The sequence below is a fragment of the Tenrec ecaudatus genome, chromosome 14 (genome assembly GCF_050624435.1).
Source record: "Tenrec ecaudatus isolate mTenEca1 chromosome 14, mTenEca1.hap1, whole genome shotgun sequence".
Classification (NCBI taxonomy): domain Eukaryota; kingdom Metazoa; phylum Chordata; class Mammalia; order Afrosoricida; family Tenrecidae; genus Tenrec; species Tenrec ecaudatus.
The window spans coordinates 54971915-54990615 of NC_134543.1; the positions used below are offsets into that span (position 1 = coordinate 54971915).

Below are 18701 nucleotides of genomic sequence, written 5' to 3' on the forward strand. Positions count from 1 at the left end.
CTCCTAGCCTCAAATGCTATTGTTACTTTTGTTCCATAGTCTTTTGTGTTCTTAGATTTGAAATGCATAATACTGACCCCTAAGAATATTCTTGTCACTGCAACTGAAAGAAGGCTTGTTCAATCCTAGATGGCCAGCTTTTCTCTTGTATCTTAAAGAATAATTTTGAAGAAGGGCAAATTTGAAACTGATGCCTTGGGTTGGCTTCCAGGAAATGTTTTGTGACCCTTAAAAATATGCTGAAAGGAAGTTAACTCTGGGTTGGGAGAGGAGCGTGCCTAATGTGAAGAACAGTAAATGAGATGTACGAGCTGATCTTACTTACCTTCCTGCTGACCACAGTGATTGTTGGTGCTCCTAGATGACTATTACTACTTTCTAGTCTCATTCTCCACCTTCCCCAATTCCAAAACATGCACTGAGTCACATCTTCTGTAGTAAATTCATTGAAAATGTCAGCTTAAAGATGAAAGGGAATGTCTTGGCAGGAGAACAGAAATATAATTACCTGGAAAGGTTCTTTTATGGATTTGATGGTGACAATTCATTTGTTATGAGTTTATCTTTTTCCTTTTCCTATTTTTAATTCCTGATTAATAAAAATCAAATAAGAACTGGACCATACGAATATATTTTACCAGACTTTTGGGAGCTTAAGTCTAATATTAGTGCATGCCAGTGACCTGAAATGAATAAAAATCAAATGTGCTTAGGATCCTTTTTGTAGAGGTACTGTGATAATTCTTCTTAGTTAATTCCTTTTGTAAACAGTGCAGGATCCTTACAATTTTGTTTCTTACTGTTTAAAATAAAAAAGCTTGAGTATATTACAGTTCACTTATTAGAAAGAAATGTTGGATTTTAAAAACCCAGTATTATGTTTGAGTCCTTTGGATTATAGTGTAAAATTGTATAGTTATTTTTCTGAAAGATCTCTTTAGTAAATTGAAACTGTAAAGTCTCTGTTTAGGAGATGTCTTTCTGAAAGCCACTTTGCCTTTCATATAAAAGAGCCTGGTACTTACTGCTTAAAAATACAACTAGAAAATTAAAGGATAAACAGTTGCCCATCAACCTTTCATTTGCAGCGGGTAGAAATATGTCCTTAAAATGGAGACTAACGTTGTAGTACTTATCTGGTTGGTGAGAGTTATCACTTATATTACTTTACAGTTTTATACTATAGCCATTATATTTTGGTGTCTGCATGGGTAGTGAATCTTAGAATCTATTTTTTTAAATGGGGTCCTGTGGTTATTGTTTAAATTCTCTAAAAAACAGTTCTTTTCTGAGCCTCTAAGAATATCTTACAAAAAAAAGTAAGTTGTCCTGTGTCTTTGTTTTGGTCCTGGAATTGAATTAGAAAATGCGTAAATAAATGAATAGCAACATTGAAAACTGTGTGTTGTCAGCTTTCTAATACATCTTAGTAGTCGAGGATTTATTTTAATTTGTTCTTATTTTGAAAATACAATAGCGAGCTTCCTAAATCATATTTTTCCAGCCAACAAATGTATGGAGCATTTACATCTCACATGTGGCCCAGCCTGCATAAGAATCATACCCCAGAGCTTAGAAGTATCAGGCAATACATCCTGGAGGAGGTGTTATTTAAACTGAATCTTGAAGAACAAGTTAAATAATCTAAAGAGGTGGTCAAATGGGTGGATATACTAAAATGAGGGAAACAGTTTTAAACTAGAAGCAGAATAAGGGGCTCTGTTGGGTTTTTAGCTAATATTCTCTATTTTACCTCTCTGGGACCTAATATCCATTGGCATGGCTACACAGAACCCACAGACAAAATTCTTGATTAAAGAGTTTATTATGAAACACCAGTGACAAATACTCAGGATAGTTGTTTATCAGGATATGTTACAAGGTTCTTTCGGGTCTGTAACAAATGCCCAAAGGATTATTGAAAATCTCACCCTGACGGCCCTCAGCTCAACTTCCATGGTCAGCAAGCCCAGTTTCCCCAATTAAGTGCCCAGAGGACCCCACTTGACAAGCTAGCCTCCTGCACAAAAGCACTCAAGTTGCTTGTTCTGTGGTTTGGGAAGTCTACCACTCTGTTCCATGCGCTGGCTCCGGGGTCTGCTGCCGTTCCTCTGATGTTAAAGTTATCTTCTGGATCTGGGAGGTTCACTCAGGTCCAGAAGGCATGTTCCACTCCAGTCTCGTGCTTGGTAATGAGATTCCTCTTCCTGCTTCTGTGGGGCTCATTTTATCCACAGCAGGATGGCATCAGGAACTGCTGTTCACAGTTATTCAGTATCTTCCCCCACCTTCTTATTAGATGCAGGGAAAGGTGTGGAAAAGTTTCTTTGGTGGGAGTTAGAAAAGCCACATTAAATAATCCACCCAGTATCGCCACTCACCCCTGGTCCTGAAGATATCATCCGCCCTGGATTCCCTGTGCCTCCAGCTCCTCTCTGCACCAGTGTACATCCTCTGGTCTAGCTAGACTTGCAAGGTAGAATTCGGTTCATGATAGTGAGGTGGGGTGGGGGGGGAAGCATTTAGGAACTGGAGGAAAGCTGTATTCTTCATTGGTGCTACATCGCACCCTGACTGACTCATCTCCTCCCCTAGACCCCTCTATAAGGGGATCTCCAGTGGCTTTGGGTCTCCACTCTGCACTTCCCCATTCATTCACTATGGTAAGATTTTTTTGTTCTGATGATGCTTGATACCTGATCCTTTCGACACCTCATGATCGCACAGTCTGGTGTGCTTCTTCCATGTGGGCTTTGTTGCTTCTGAGCTAGATGGCCGCTTGTTCACCTTCAAGCCTTTAAGACCCCAGACACTATCTCTTTTTATAGCCGGGCACCATCAGCTTCCTTTGCCACATTTGCTTATGCACCCGTTTGTCTTCAGTGATCATATCATGGAGGTGTGCACCCAATGATAAGGTTTTTTGTTCTTTGATGCCTGGTAACTGATCCGCTTTGTCTTCAGCAGTTGTGTCGGGATGGTGAGCATCATAGAATGCCAACTTAAAAGAAGAAAGTATTCTTGCATTGAAGGAGTTGAGTGGAGGCCCAATGTCCTTTCGCCACCTTAATACTAAACCTATAAATATAGACACATAGATCTATTTCCCCATCCTCATATATATATTTGCATATGTACATGTCTCTGTCTAGGCCTCTATAAATGCCCTTTGCATCCCAGCTCTTTCTTCTATTTCCCTTGACTTTCCTCCTGTCCCACTATCATGTTCTGTCCCCACCTGGGTTTCAGCAATACCTCTTCGTTATATTACCCTTGATCATGCCCTACCAGGCCTCCCACACCTTCCTCACCACCAATTTGGATCACTTGTTGTTCAGATGTTATTCTTTATAATAGCAAGATACCGTCTATTTCTTCACCACACTTTGCTAGAGTACCCATACCTTCATTGATGATCTTTTCATGAGGTTCTTGAAGTTTTTGAAATCCCCTATTTTACTTTGTTAATCTCTTTTTAATGAAAGTCATTCTAGAGCTCTGTTAAAGTATACTGAGTTAATACATTTCTCTAGTGACTCTTGCATGCATTAAAGAAGGGGGGAAAGTTACATGAGACACAAACAGGAGAATTCTTAGACATAGCAGGAGTTGTGAGACTGACACTTAGAATTTGGTTCCTGATTTCTTACTCTTGCTAGTGCCCCTGCCAGCATTATGGCCTTGGGCAAACCATTTAACTTCCACGAGCCTGAATCCTTTTGTGTTAAAATAAACACAATTAAATAACCTATATAAAAAAGTTCTTATAAGCTATAAAGCATGTAAAACATAATTGCCATCATTATTATGGTATTTGTTTTCTCAGGTACATAATCCACTGAACAAGATCCTAAAGAAATTGGATTATTGCTTACTCTGTCATTTCTGACCAATTTTTCTTTATCTGCATCTCAGTGCTATTTGAAATGTTGAGCAGTAGACAGGCTAAGTTACATACACATGTCTTTGTATAACCTGAAAGATGTCAACAGGATAAGAAAGAGGAGAGCAATGGGAATGGTGAGAAGCTGCTGGCCAATCTCTGTTCCCTTTTCTTAAATGTATTTCCAGGTTGCAGAAAGAAGTAGCCATACAAAGTTAAAATGTCTTTTCTCATGGTTTGTTCTGATAATGTGGCTCTGTATGATGCTTACCTTCCCGACACAATTGCTGAAGACAAAATGGGTGCCTAAGCAAGTGTTGTGCAGAGAGGACCATGGGACTGGCCCCACTGTGGGACATGATGGCCCCTCACTGACTCACAGGGCTACAGGGGACAGCACTTGAGACACAGTGGGAATTTTGCCCGGACTGACCCTCTACACTGGAGCGAAACAATTTTATTGGGGAATCGTACACTCTTATCACATCCATCCATCCATCCATTATGTCATGCACTTTTATACATCTGTTGCCATCATCATTCTCAAAACAACTCTTAATCTTTTTATAAGATAGGGTAACTGATGTGAGGAGAAAACTAGTAGGGTCAGTGGCTTCACGGGGACATGGGAGAGGAGGGGGAGGGAAACGGGAAGGGAGAGCCAACAAACTCAGGGATAAGGGAACAGCAAGAGACCTAAAATTGATGGCAAGGAGGGCATAGAATGCCTGGGGTTTGATCAAATGCAGTGTAGCCGAGAGAAAGTACTGAGAGTTGAATGAAGGTCGAACATGATGGTGAGAGAGGAAAAAGTAAAAAGAAACAGAGGAAAGAATTAGGAAGCAAAAGACATTTATAGAGATATAAATATAGGCATGCATATATGTAAATACATTAATATATAACAAAAGGGATATAGGTCTATGTACATATATTTAAATGTTATATATGAAGATAGAAGACAGGCACTGGGTCTCTACTAAAGTACTCCCTCAATGCAAGAACACTTTATTCTAATAACCCGTCATTCTGTGATGATAACCTTCCCAACACGGTCACTGAAGACAAAATGGGTTCATAAGCAAACGTGGTGGAAAAAACTGATGGTGCCCAGCATTTGGGATCTTAAAGGCTTGAAGTTAAACAAGCAGCCATGTAGCTGGAAAGCAACAAAGCCCACATGGAAGAAGCACACAAGCCTGTGTGATCACAAGGTGCCAACAGGATCAAGTATCAGGCATCAGAAGAACCAAAACAAATATATTGATGTAAATGATGGAGGTTGGAGTGGCAACCCAAAGCCCATCTTTAGAAAACAGGACATTCTGTCACAGAAGGGTCACAAGGAAAGAATGACACAGTGCAGCACAGCACCGAGGGAACACACAACATTCCTCTAGTTCTTTAACGCCCCCCCCTCTCACCCCGACTATCATGACCCCATTTCTGATATACAAATCCAGGTAGACTGGAGCATGTACACTGATACAGATAAGAGCTGTCTATACATGGAATCCAGGACAGATAAGCCCCTCAGGAACAGCAATGGGAGTAGCAATACCATGAGGGTAGGGGGAAGGTGGGGGGAGAAGGGGGAGAAACGGGGAACCAACTGTGGAATTTTAAAGAAACTTTTCCTCAGCTTTGTCTCCCCCAAAGACATGCCAAACCTTAGAGGCTTTTTGCCAGCATATGGTGGGAGGTCAGATGCTTAAAGACCTTCTCCTTGAAGGCCATCAGTTGCCAGACTACTGTCTGGGCCCGCCACAGGTAGGGCCCACTCCTGCTGTTAGGACAATGGACTACTTCTCCCTAAAGGCTTGAGACATTAGTCTGGTCCCTATGGGTGGGGTTTACACCCTACTGATAAGGGTTTCTATGGAGATCCAGAGAACAGGTGAAACCTGCTCAGTGACATCCAAAGTTAGGCTGCCATCCTGAATCCTGAATCCACCCTTCTTGTCACATGTATACCCCCAGTCCCTCTTTTTTCTATTGCATGTGTGTCCCTAGATTGTCCCCTCATTGCTGTATAACCTATAGTGCAACCCCTTCCTGTGATGTATGTCTCTACCTGTAATTAGGGGGCTTGTACTACCCCCAAAGGTATATAGGCCTGGGTTAGCAATAAAGAGCTCTCTCAGGCCTCTGGTGGGCTTCCCCTTCCTCTCCCTCGTCCTTGCTCCCCTGTTCCCTTTCCCCTTGTCTTCCCCTCCCTTCTCTCCACCTGGACCACCAAGCGGGGCTGAGGTGAGCATGCTACTATGAAATGTGTCTGACTCCATTATTTCAATCTCTCCTCTATTCCTCATGCTCTGTAGGACTTGGCTATTATATATATATATATTTATATATATATATATATATTTATATATATACGGTACAATTGCACTTATAGAACCTGCAATAAGTTGTGGGGGGCTGGCCTTTCCCCCACAACCAACTACAGTGACTGATGTATAATTCACACACCTCCATCCCCACCCTGGGGGACAAATAGCAGTAACATGGGAAAAGAAATACATCAGGTGGTGTGAGATATGAAAATAATAATTTATAATTTATCAGGGGTCCATGAGTGTAGGGGGGTAGAGGGAGGAGGGAATAAAGAGTAGCTGATACTAAGGACTTAGAAAGAAAATATTTTTAAAATGATGATGGCAACATATATACAAATGTGCTTGTACAATTGATGTATAAATTATTATAAGGGCTGTAAGAGCCCCCAATAAAGTGATTTATTATTTTTTTAAAGGGGGAGCAGGTATCAAGGAGTTCGAGAAAAAAGAAAATGTTTTGAAAATGGTGGTGGTAGCAATTATACAATTATGTGTTATCTGATTGAACAATGGATTGTCACAGTATATAAAAGAGCTCCCAATAAAATGATTTAAAATCAAAATTTAAAAAGCCTTTGATCTCTTCCTAATACTCTCTCCTTCACCTAGTCACCATAACAGATGAGGAAAATGAAACTTCTTTTCAAAAAATATTTAAGACTGCTGTTTGTACCCTTTCCTCCACGCTGTTCGTATCCTCACCGCCGTCACTGCCGGGCTCGCTGTCTATGTGCTTTTGTAACTCTTCCCTTCCTTTCCCAGTTTTTCCTCCTTACTTGTTTATGTGATGGCTTGACCAGCAAATTAGTATCATACTGTACTGCTTTATCTTGTATGCCTTATTAGGCCAAATGTGGAAGTTTAACATTTGAATCCAGTATAACAAAAGACATCATAAATTATTAAATTACATTTTCACATATGGTGTGCTGCTGGGTGCAAGAAAATGAGTACTTCTGTTAACTGTAAGAAGATAATGGTACAGCACTTTAAAACTTTTTGACAATATGTGTTGATAGCATTAAATGTTTGTATTTTATACCCTTCGACCTAGTAATTACATATCTGAGAATCCACTTGAAAGAAGTAGTCTTAAATAATGAAGAGACTGTGTAACATCTATAATGCCTAGATATAGAGGGAGGAGATGATCTTTTTTTTGAGGGGATGATTTTTTTAAAATCATTTTATTGGGGGCCCATACAACTCATCACAATCCATACATACATCAATTGTGTAAAGCACATTTGTACATCATTGCCCTCATCATTCTCAAAACATTTGCTCTCCACTTAAGCCCTTGGCATCAGGTCCTCATTTTTTCCCCTTTCTCCCCGCTCCTCCCTCCCTCATGAATCCTTGATAATTTATAAGTTATTTTGTTATATCTTACACTGACCGATGTCTCCTTTCACCCATTTTTCTGTTGTCCATATCCCAGGGAGGAGGTTATATGTAGATCCCTGTAATTGGTTCCCCCTTTCCACTCCACCTTCCCGGAATCGCCACTCTCATCACTGGTCCTGAAAGCATCATCTGCCCTGGATTCCTTAGGTTTCCAGTTCCTATCTGTACCAGTGGACATGCTCTGGTCTAGCGAGATTTGTAAGGTAGAATTTGGATCATGATAGTGCGGGTGGGGGGGGGGCAAAGCATTTAGGAACTACAGGAAAGTTGTGTGTTTCACCCTCACTGATTTGTTTCCTCCCTGTGACCCTTCCCTAAGGGGATGTCCAATTGCCTACAGATGGGCTGTGGGTCCCCACTCCATACTCCCCCACTTTCACAATGATATGATTTTTTGTTCTTTGATGCCTGATACCTGTTCCCTTTGGCACCTTGTGATCACACAGACTGGTGTGCTTCTTCCATGTGGGCTTTGTTGCTTCTGAGCTAGATGGCCGCTTGTTTACCTTCACATCTTGAAGACACCAGACACTTTATCTTTTGATAACCAGGCTCCATCAGCTTTCTTCACCACATTTGCTTATGCACCCATTTGTCTTCAGTGATCGTGTCGGGAAGGTGAGCTTCATGGAATGCCAGTTTAGTAGAACAAAGTATTCTTGGATTGAGGGAGTACTTGAGTGGAGGCCCAATGTCCATCTGCTACCTTAAAACTAAACCTATAAATATGTGCACATAGATCTATTTGAGGGATGATCTTAAGGTCTGTTACATAACCATTATAGTTCAACAGCAAGAATACAACTTTGTACTCACAGTAGATCTTGGCAGAAATGGATTTAGCCTCTGAAGTTGACTAGCACTTCCAAGGCTGTAAGTCCTGTGGAAGCAGACTGCCACATCTTTCTCTCCGTGGTGTGGCTAGTAGGGCGATTTCATTTAGCAGCTGAGCCCTTAAGCACTGTGCCAACAGGGCTTTTTAAAAATTAAATGTTAAATAATTTCACATCGACAAACTTATCTGATGGAAAAATAACCAAGGCTATGAAATAGATACACTTAAAGAAAACCCCTGCCATTGAGTGACCCTATGGAACTGGGTTTCCTACACTGTGCATCTTCACAGAAGTGAATGCTCTTTCTTCCACAGAGTGGTGACGATTTTAAATTGCCAACCTTGCAGTTGGCAGCCCAACTCGCAACCCACTATGCCAACTCAAAAACTTTGTGGAGAAATTTCAGTATCCTCCACTTCCATTTTTTGACAAATGTTTTGAAGCCAACTTGGGTTTATCCTTTTGTTTAGAATTGAAAAAATAATACTAAAATCCTAAATATCCAATAATGGTAGATCGGTTCAGTTATCTATATTAGCATTGGACAGCGTGTTATCTTTCATGCTAGTATATATAGTATAGATAGTATATATATATATATATATATATATAAATTGGCGGAGCAGCAGAAACGTAGACTGTACAAGATGGATTGGCGCAGTTGTTGCCACAATGGGCGCCAACAGAGCAGTTTGTGACGACGGTGCTGGACTGAAGAATGCTTTGTGTGGCTATAGGTAGGGAACAACTGGACAGCACCCAATAACAAGCATGGGAAAACTATGCAGCATTAGCAATCATGTTGTAGGAAACTGATGGCACCATTATTGACAACACCCACAGAACAAAGCGCGTGAAGACGTGAAGGAAGTACATTAAAAATTTAAATACTAGTTGTTTCTAAGTGGTGAGGCTAACCCAAACCAAACTAAATTATTTCCGACTCATAGTGACCCTTTTTGGACATAGTAGAACCACCCCTGTGAGTTTCCAACGCTGTAAATCTGTGTAGGAAAGCCTCATCTATCTTCCAGCTGGTGGTTTTGAACTTCTGATCTTTTAATTAGCAGTGTAACACATAATCCACTATACCACCACAATTTCCCCCCCTAGTTTAGCATCTCTGCTCTGTTTTTCTTTAATGGAGAAATGAATATACGAATAGTTTTTATTACTGGGATGAAGTATTTTTTAGGTATATTAAAACCATCTTTGATAAACAACTGGCTAATATGTAATTTTTATATAATTAATGTTTTCCCCCTTTCATTTTCAGGCTAGAAATGTACATACGGGAGAATTGGCTGCTGTAAAAATTATCAAATTGGAGCCTGGTATGTATTAAGACCCTCAAGATGTTTTATGAGTAATTTTTTGGGCCTGTTCACAAATATAGAACTTAAAAGAATTTTCCAGATTTCCTTCTTATTTTATTTTTTTCCCTTTCTAAGTAGAAGTCTCATTATATATGTTGTCAGGGCAATTAGCAGACATCCAATATGGCTACATTAAATTTCATTGGAAGTTGTTAGTCGAAGTTTACTTTGATGTTGTAGTTTTGTTGCTAGGTAAACATTGAAATGTGTGCATTTTGAAATCCTCAAGGGACATTGTCAATCTTTATTTTTAAATTATAGTGGAATATTTGAGCATCACTTCTGTCTTTTTGGATCATTTGATTAGAAAAGTGTTCAGTTATATCTAAGGGGTTACAGGGAAGACAAATGTGTCTGAATAGATAAGAATTTATGAATTTAAGAAATACAGTCATGATAATATTTTATGTCAACTAAAGCCTATCTGGTTTATTTAGATTTCTGGTTGTAGCTTAATGGTTCGTTTATTTTGTCAACAGCTCTGTGGAAGAGGCTGTTTGTTTTAAGATAGACTGAGTAATTTGCTTTGAAAACAAGATTGTATAAATCCTAAAACAATTTTACAATTTTGATATTAAATGTTGATACTGAAAGTTTCTAATTAGTAGTAGTTTGAGGTTTGTTTGTTCATTTGTTGGTTCATAAACTTAGATCCAAAGTTCCTAGGTAAGTGCTACAAACAGTTCATGTGGTTCACATGCTCAGTAGTTAGCTGAAAGTTGGCGGTTCAAGTCCACCCAGAGGTGTCTCAGAAGAAAGGTGCCTTGGAATCAACTCAGTTGCAACCAATAGTCTAAGGCATGTATGATTGTGACCACAATTATTCATCAGACTGCTTGTTAATTTAAGCAGTTAAAATGGTTTTGCATTTTAAACGCAATATTTGGATTTTATGTTTATGACTCTGTAGAGAGGTGATGACATTATTGAAGTAGCACGTGCTGGAACACTTTAAAAGTAAGCTGTATAACTAACTGTAGAGTTGCTTTAGACTCGTGGCAATAGCATGCGTGTCAGAATTGAACTGTGCTCCATGGGGTTTTCGGTGGCTGATCATTTTGAAAGTAGATCTCCAGGTCCAGCACCTCCAGGTAGACGTGAGCCACCAGCCCTTTGGTTAGCAGCTGAGTGCTTAGCCATTTGCACCACACGAAGATTCCTCAGAAATGATAAAAGCCAACAAACGATCTACTCTTCGTCTTAGCGACCCTGTCTAGAATCCTGGAGATGTGCCTGTTTGGGTTCTGAGGCTGTGAAGCTACAGGAGCAGACAGCCTCAACTTTCCTGGGAGGCAGCTGGCCTTTGGGTTAGCAGCCCAGTGAGTCACCCACTACACACACAGGGCGCTTTCTTTCATATGTGATCCCCAAGCCAAACCCATTGCTCCCCACTGACTCTAACTCATAACAACCGTGGTAGGGTTTCCGAGGCCGCGAGTCTCTTTTGGAAGCAGGTAGCCTCATCTTTCTGGTGTGGAGCTGCAGGTGGGTCTAAACCACCAGACTTGTGGTATTGTCCTGGATTTTTGTTTTGAGTACCAGTGTCATTTGGCTTTATGAAAACAGCAAAATGGGGAGCTGTCCATAGCATAAAAATTATCTCGAGGATTAAAAGATTTTTCATTTCTGAGATTTAAGCCTAAAACTTACAGACAATTTAAAAAAAATTCTTTCTAGTTACTGTAGAACACTAACTACATACAAAAGTTAAATGGAATGTACCTTTCCTATTTACGCTTTCATTTATTTTAGATAATTTAGTAGGTTTTTCAGAAAAGCATTTGCTTACAGAATAAGGTTTTTCCCCTCAAACTTCTTGTTTTAATATTTTGCAATGCTTGGTTTTGATTTCCACTTTGATTCAAGAGTTGTTTATAAGAGAGTTTTAAAAATTTGTAACTGGTTGGTCAGTGGATACAGTCGAATCATAACTTTTTGTTTGTTAAATTTAGTGAGTTGTTCTTTGTGGACTAATACGCTTGTGTGATTGAGGAAAGGTCTCTGGCTTCCCTATTGCCATGGGGCAGAGATCAGACATAACTTCCAACCTCCATCCTTTCATATTTAAGACCAACCTTTCATTCCATGACACGTTACTTCTATGTTGCTTTTGATAATTTGCTGCAGTGATCACACACAACTCACAACCCTCATGATCAAGGGGAAATTTTATTGGGGAAGTCTATAGGTCACCACAAGCCAAGATCAGAAAACATTAAGAATATACTACTTGGGCCACACCACTTCTCCTCAGCCAGCAGCCACATCTTTCTCTCGTTCTTACTCAGCAGCCATGTGGTCTCTTGGCCTCTGCCTACATGGGCCAGGATGCTAACCTGCTGCTCTGCCTCACAGACTCAGAGTCTGTTCCTGTGTCTTGGCTCATGTGTCCTGGCTCCTTCCTTGGCGTCTGGTGACTCTGGTCTTGGCCTCTGGCACTTCCGACAGAGATCTCAAACATGCTCTGCTCCAGGTGGTCCTGGGGTTTCTCTCTCTTCCTACCAGCACTGCTCATCCTTCTAACCAGGGGAGTTGCAACTAACACTGACCAACCCCTCTATTCGTGTTATACACACCCTATTTACTTACTAGTCCCGCCATCATTTGGTGGGAGTTACAGAGACATGGATAGAAGACCTATAGTAAGTGATTTCACTCCACCACAGTGGTCAATTAAAAACCATAGTTAGTGGATATTGAGTCAAATATATACTTTGCAGAATATAAAATTCAATATGCCTATCAAATTTGGCCTTAATTCTGTATTTTATAGATCACCTATCTTTATTGAGTGTCATTTGTTCAGGCTCGTAAAGACTGACAGAAATACTGATTATCCACTACTATAGGAGTTTTGTCCATTCTTGTATTTTGTGGTAGTTTTGGGTTAATGTCTATTTTAGTATTGTGTTAATTGCCATGTAAAAGTTCATGTGTATATCTTCATTACATTTCTTGAAGATTACATTACATTTCTTGAAGATCTGATGTATGTAGACTATGTTCTAAGATGAAGAAAAGAACAGAAAGGCAAAGTTCTCTTAGAACTTGAATTCTAGGGGAAGGGAGAAAATAAAGAACTGACCAAATGTATAATGTATTGCTCACTCATTGGCCAGTGGCTTCAGTCTTTCCATTTCTATTGTGACTTTTATCTTTTATCCATAAACCTTGACTAGAACTTTGTCAATATTTCCAACTCATCTTTTTTGTTTGTCCCTGCTTATGTGCATAAAGCAAAAGGATAGACCTGGTATGCCTAGGCCTATTGTTCTCAGAGGGACTTCAAAACGTTCATGGGAAAATTAAATGAAAAGATAATGAAATTTTTCTACCTACTTTTTGTTTGTGACATTGATATTTAGATGCTTGTCTTATTTTTAAAAGTTGAGTTTTTATAGCCCAATCTTTAATAGGTGAGTTAGTTGTTTAGACAGGTTTCTTTTAACTTCTGTTGGTTCATATTTTTGTTTCCCTGCATTTTTAAAGAAAACTTTGTTTTTTACTAACTGGTAATTTGAAAGGCACACCATCTGCAATTTTATCAGAGGATGGCTTCTAAGGCACTAAATACCCTTAAAACTTGTGTTTTTATTTATCAATTAAAGAAATGAAACCATTAGCTATTGACTTCTTAAAGGGAAAAGTGTTAAAATTTGCATATTGATTCACTCCCAGTCTTTAAGTGTTTGTTAGTGTATTTTGATATTTTTAGCCCCAGACCTTTGATTAGCCTTGTGTATGCATGCATGCACACACACACACATACACACACACGTCTGTTTTTTAAGGGTTATGTTTATAATGTACTTGTAAACAAAATAACTAATAGACTTGGTTCTTTATTTCATTCTATTCCGTGCCTACCATTTATTTGGTTTTTTATTTCCTACTTTGCCATTTGTTGCATTTTTGTTTGTTTTATCTGTTGATAGAATGGATTATAGATTTTTCTATAAGTATTAGGAATAATATCTTTGGGATCCACAAATTAATTTTTCTTCCTAATCGTCTCCCTCATTTTTCTAGGCAGCCTGTCAGCCGCTTCCCTTAATTCCAACTCGCAAGTGTTCTGCATCTACGTTCCTATTGTTTCCCATATCCTCCTGGTCTCCCTGTTTCCTCTTTCCCACTTCCATTCTATTACTCGGTTTCCACAAAGCTGCTGCAGTGACCTTTTAAAAGCTTAAGCCAGATCATAGCTCTTTCCTTCCTAAAACCTTAGCAAGCATCCAGATCCGCTTAGAATCATATCTAGACTTTCATCCTTGCTGATAGAGGCCTATGTGATCTCTTTATGCTTCTGTGAGTGGATTCTGTACCTCTTCCTTTCCTGTTCTGCCTCAGCTGTTCAAGCAGTTGAGATTGTACTAACCCTTCCGTTTTTCCTGAAGTTCTGTTTTTCATGAACTTGGTTCATAAGGCTCTTGTTTCTGTCATTTTCAGCTTAAATGTCATGTCCTCAGGTCATTCCGGATTATCTAATTTAAAGTATTTAATTTCTCGTTATTTCATTTCTCTGCATAGGACATGTAATCGCCTGATTTCTTTGTACTTGAATATATTTATCATCTGTCTTCCTCTCTTAGAATGTAAGAGCCAGGACAGTTGGGATCATCTGGTTTCAACACCTGGAATTGTGTAGGCATATTGTAGGTTCTCAGTAAGTATTCACTGCACAAGTGAATATTATAAATGCCTTTGTATAAGCATTCACTAGGTATAGAATTTCATCACATTTTTCTCTTGTGCCCTCATTGTCCTTGTGTAGCATTGGGAAAGAGGAATTAAAAGATAATGTAATTTTCTGAAAAAGCAGGAGGTTCTTTTTTATGAGTAATTTCAACAGACTATAGCTTAGTCTTTTCTCTGATTCAGATCACAATATAAAGACTTGGACAGGGTGGGAGACATTTGCATAATAAAATTTAGAAAAACAAAGAAGACCAGACCTGTCTATCTGATAGAAACTAGTGGAACCGAGGAGACTTTGCCCTTCATCTCTGGACTGAACTAATCCTAGATCACCTTTTAGCCAAGTGATAGCCAGGCCTACAAAATGAATTGCAGCCCCAGTGAGGGATGTGTTCTTCCGAACAGTCAACCATCGGAAACTGCAAGGGCAGCCTTTGCCCGAAAACAAAGTTCCGAAGGCAAGAAAGAACAGGAAAGATGGGCAAATGGAAGCAGTGCTGGGAGGAAGTGGAAAGAAAGCTGTTATATTTAAGGGATTGGAAGTAATACCATGAAACAAAATGTGTATCAATCGTTGAATGAGAAACTAATTTGTGTTCACTCAAACCACAATAAAATGTTACAAAAAGGAACATAAGGAGGGGGGGAGTTAATTCCACTTTTTGAAGCTCCCTCATTATCTTCAGATTATTTTTATTAAAACAGTAAACTTTAAAAAGAAAATCTGTAATACTGATTCTTAATATCATGGAAGTCTTTTATCATTCTTGAATAAAAATGTGTATTCAGGAATACTGATTATATTAGTTATCCATTATCTGTACACCTTACCTATTTTCTGCCCTAAATGTTGATGAATCTTTTGATTCATCAATTTAAGTAATTTTCTTTTTTGACTACATACTATATCACAGACTTGTCTCCAATGTTACTTTTACTCTACTGTTTCTGGTGCTTTTCATAGTTCTTAGAGACATTTCCCCCTCTGAGTCCCTACCCTTTCCCCATTTAATTCCACCAGGAGTCTCTGTTACATTGTTTAGCAGTACTGTTGCCCTCAATTTCATTGAGAGTTTTGAGGTACTATTTTCTTAAAACTTCTTTTAAAATGAATTGCTTATGTGTACGTGTATTTATTTACTTCCTTTTGAGGAAGGTGTCGATTTCCATGGGAGATCCTTGTTAAGTTTTTTCTGCTGTACTTAATTTTTATCAAGTTCACTCTGAAGTTTTTTACCTGCCCTAAAGCCCTTGTAGTAGGTTCTCTGGCTTCTTTCTTGCTGCCTTTGTCTGTACATAGTTTGAATTCTCTTTTCTTTTCATACCTTTTTTAGGTATAGGAATGTCAGTGAATCTTTATGTTAGGCACTAGGTATTCAAGGACCTGAATGACACTTCTACAAATAGAATGAATTTAAAACTCTAGCATAGTTTTAGTCTGATTGCATGTTTTTATTATTCCCCTTCTTTTTTTTAATTTGGTGTCTTTGTTTTGTATATTGTGCTTTCTAGACGTCATAATAAATACACCAAAAATCAAAACCAGTCATCAAGTCACTTCCAACTCACAGTGATCCTGTGTGTATCAGGAAAGAACTGCATCTTTGGGTTTTAACTGATTTTTGGAAATTAATGGCCAGATTTTTTGTCAGAGCTCATGAACCCCTGTTAATATACTTGTTAAAACTCCATGTTTTTCCTTAGATGTGAAGGTATTGAAATAAATATAAATGTAAATGTAAAAAAATCCATTTTTTTCCTCTGTAGTTTTGGTTATAGTAATTATTCCTTTAAATCCCTCATGAACCCACTCATGTAAAGTTATTCAGTTCTGGTAGACTTTTAAATGACAGATTAGAGTGGGGTAAAGGACTACCAGTCTAGAACTAACCTAGGAATGGGAGTAGAAAGCAAGCATTATCTGTGTTTCAGCACTAAGAAACACTTGCCTCTGTCGCCCTATTTGGAGATTTATCCTGTAATAGATGCTGTCTTTATAATTCAATTGGCAGGGGCTTTGTTGTTGTCTTAGTGATTTACAGTATAGCCAGGGTTCTTTTTTATTGCTTTGGGTTGATTTGGTTTGGTTTTGAGACTGTAAACTAATGTAGACCTTGGCTTTTTGATGCTGTACTAATGCTGAATTAGTGTACCTACTCTATAAAGTTCAGAGAATTAAGCCTTAGTATTTAATATACTAATTTTGACTTATTGCCAGTGATAATTATAATTTCAATAAGTAATGACTTAAATGAATGATCTAGGAAATAAATTACATTTTCCTCATGCTTTAAAAATATATATATATATATATATTTCAGAAGTAGTTTTATTATCTTTTCACTATCTGTGGTTTAGAATTTGAGGAATTTTCTTCTGCTTTTTGACAGTGGTTTTATTTGAGTTGTTTCATGTTTTGAGAGTTTTATTTTATTTTGGTAATGCCAAAGTGTACCATCAGTTTTATACCATATTTTACTAGCAGCGGTTCTCAACCTGTGGGTCATGACCCCCTTTGGGAGTCAAATGACCCTTTCACAGGAGTCACCCCATTCATAACAGTAGCAAAATTACAGTTATGAGGTAGCAACAAAAATAATTTTATGGTTGAGGGGACCAGCACAACACGAGGAACTATATTAAGAGATGCAGCATTGGGAAAGTACATTGCCAATAAAACCTAAGTAAATGGTGTTTTTTCACAATTTTGGAACAGACTCAAGGGAATATTTAAGTCAGAAATATGTCATCCTAATGAATTTTCCCAACACTCAGGTCAGATACTTCAAATAATTTTGGCGCTAGCTGTATTTCAGAAATAAATTCTTAACTGTTCTCACCAGCTTTAAATTTTTTTTCTCTAAAGCTAGGATATAATACAAAAGCATTTCCTTGTATGGATTTAACAGATGAGCTGGTTTAGAATTGTATTTAGACATGAAAATATAATTATTTGACAATATGACAGAAAAGGCTTTGTGTCTGGTAAAATATAAACAAGACGCTTTGTTTTTTAAGTGAATGAATTTACAGCTGTAAACTCGATGACACTCCCTCCCCCTCCTTCCAGTTAAAAATAGATCATTTTATTTTACAGTCCTAACTTGTATTGCAGCTTTGCTTCTGACTTGCCCCTAGCAGTTTAATTTATAATACTTTGATATTTAAAATACCATTATAAACATAATATAAATTTTATGTTTAAAATTTTAGTGAGGTTGAATACTTGTGAGACTCTTCCATAGAATGGATTGTTACAGAAAATTAATTTTCCACAAATGCAATTATTAATGAAGTTAGCATTTATCTATATCCCTATATATTTTTGTTGCCCTTTGTGTACCTAGGCAAGTAATTACTTTCAGAAATTGATTGTTTTCATATCTCATTTTTATAGGAGTTTAAATAAATATAGTCACAACTTTACAAATGCTGATATTCAAGTCATGTTTGCCTTAACCTGTTTTATTTTTTTAATGTATAATGCCCAAATGATACTATTTTTAGTTGCATCTCCCATCAGGACTACTCTAGAAAAGTAAGCAGGTCTTATGATGGTGAGAGCATCATAATATCTTAAGCTTGAATTTCAGCCCACCTTTGAATGCAAATTTTGGATGTGTGTTAGGTTCATCAGGTTGATCTGTAGCTAATGACAAGGCAGGTGCCTCAGTGGGAGAAAGGCTCCTGGAAAAGTGGATGGTCAGAATACTATATTCCATTTACCTCTGTTAGCTCCTTCCATTATTACTCTTTTACGGTGAAACTAGGAAGTAGTATTTTTAAAGTTACATACCGTATATGGTCTGTGAGCCTTGCTTGTTGTTAAGTGCCAGTGAGTTCATTTTGACTCATAGCAACCCCACGTGACATAATAGGACTGCCTCCCAGGGTTTTCAAGGCTGTAATCTTTGGAAAGCAGATCAGCAGGTCTTCCTCAGTTCCATCCACTGGGTAAATTTGAACCACCAACTTTAAGTTAGCAAGGAGCCTTGGTGGCAAAGTGAACTCAGTGTTGGGCTGCTAACCATAAGGTCAGTTGTTCAAATGCACCAGCCGCACCAAGGGAAAAATTCTGTCAAAATGTACAGCCTCGGAAATCCCATAGAATCATAGTGAGCTGTACATTTTACCCGCAATACAATGTTTACTCTTGGGTATCTAT

General features: G+C 38.4%; 1 protein-coding gene across 2 annotated transcripts in view; it reads left to right on the top strand.

Moving 5' to 3' along the window:
• MAP4K5 (mitogen-activated protein kinase kinase kinase kinase 5) overlaps positions 1-18701 on the top strand; it is a 110916-nt gene that overhangs the window by 14138 nt on the left and 78077 nt on the right. For both annotated transcript variants that reach the window (XM_075532052.1, XM_075532053.1), the window contains exon 3: positions 9742-9799. In XM_075532052.1, the coding sequence (XP_075388167.1) occupies positions 9742-9799 (58 nt within the window). The remainder of the gene's footprint in view (positions 1-9741; positions 9800-18701) is intronic.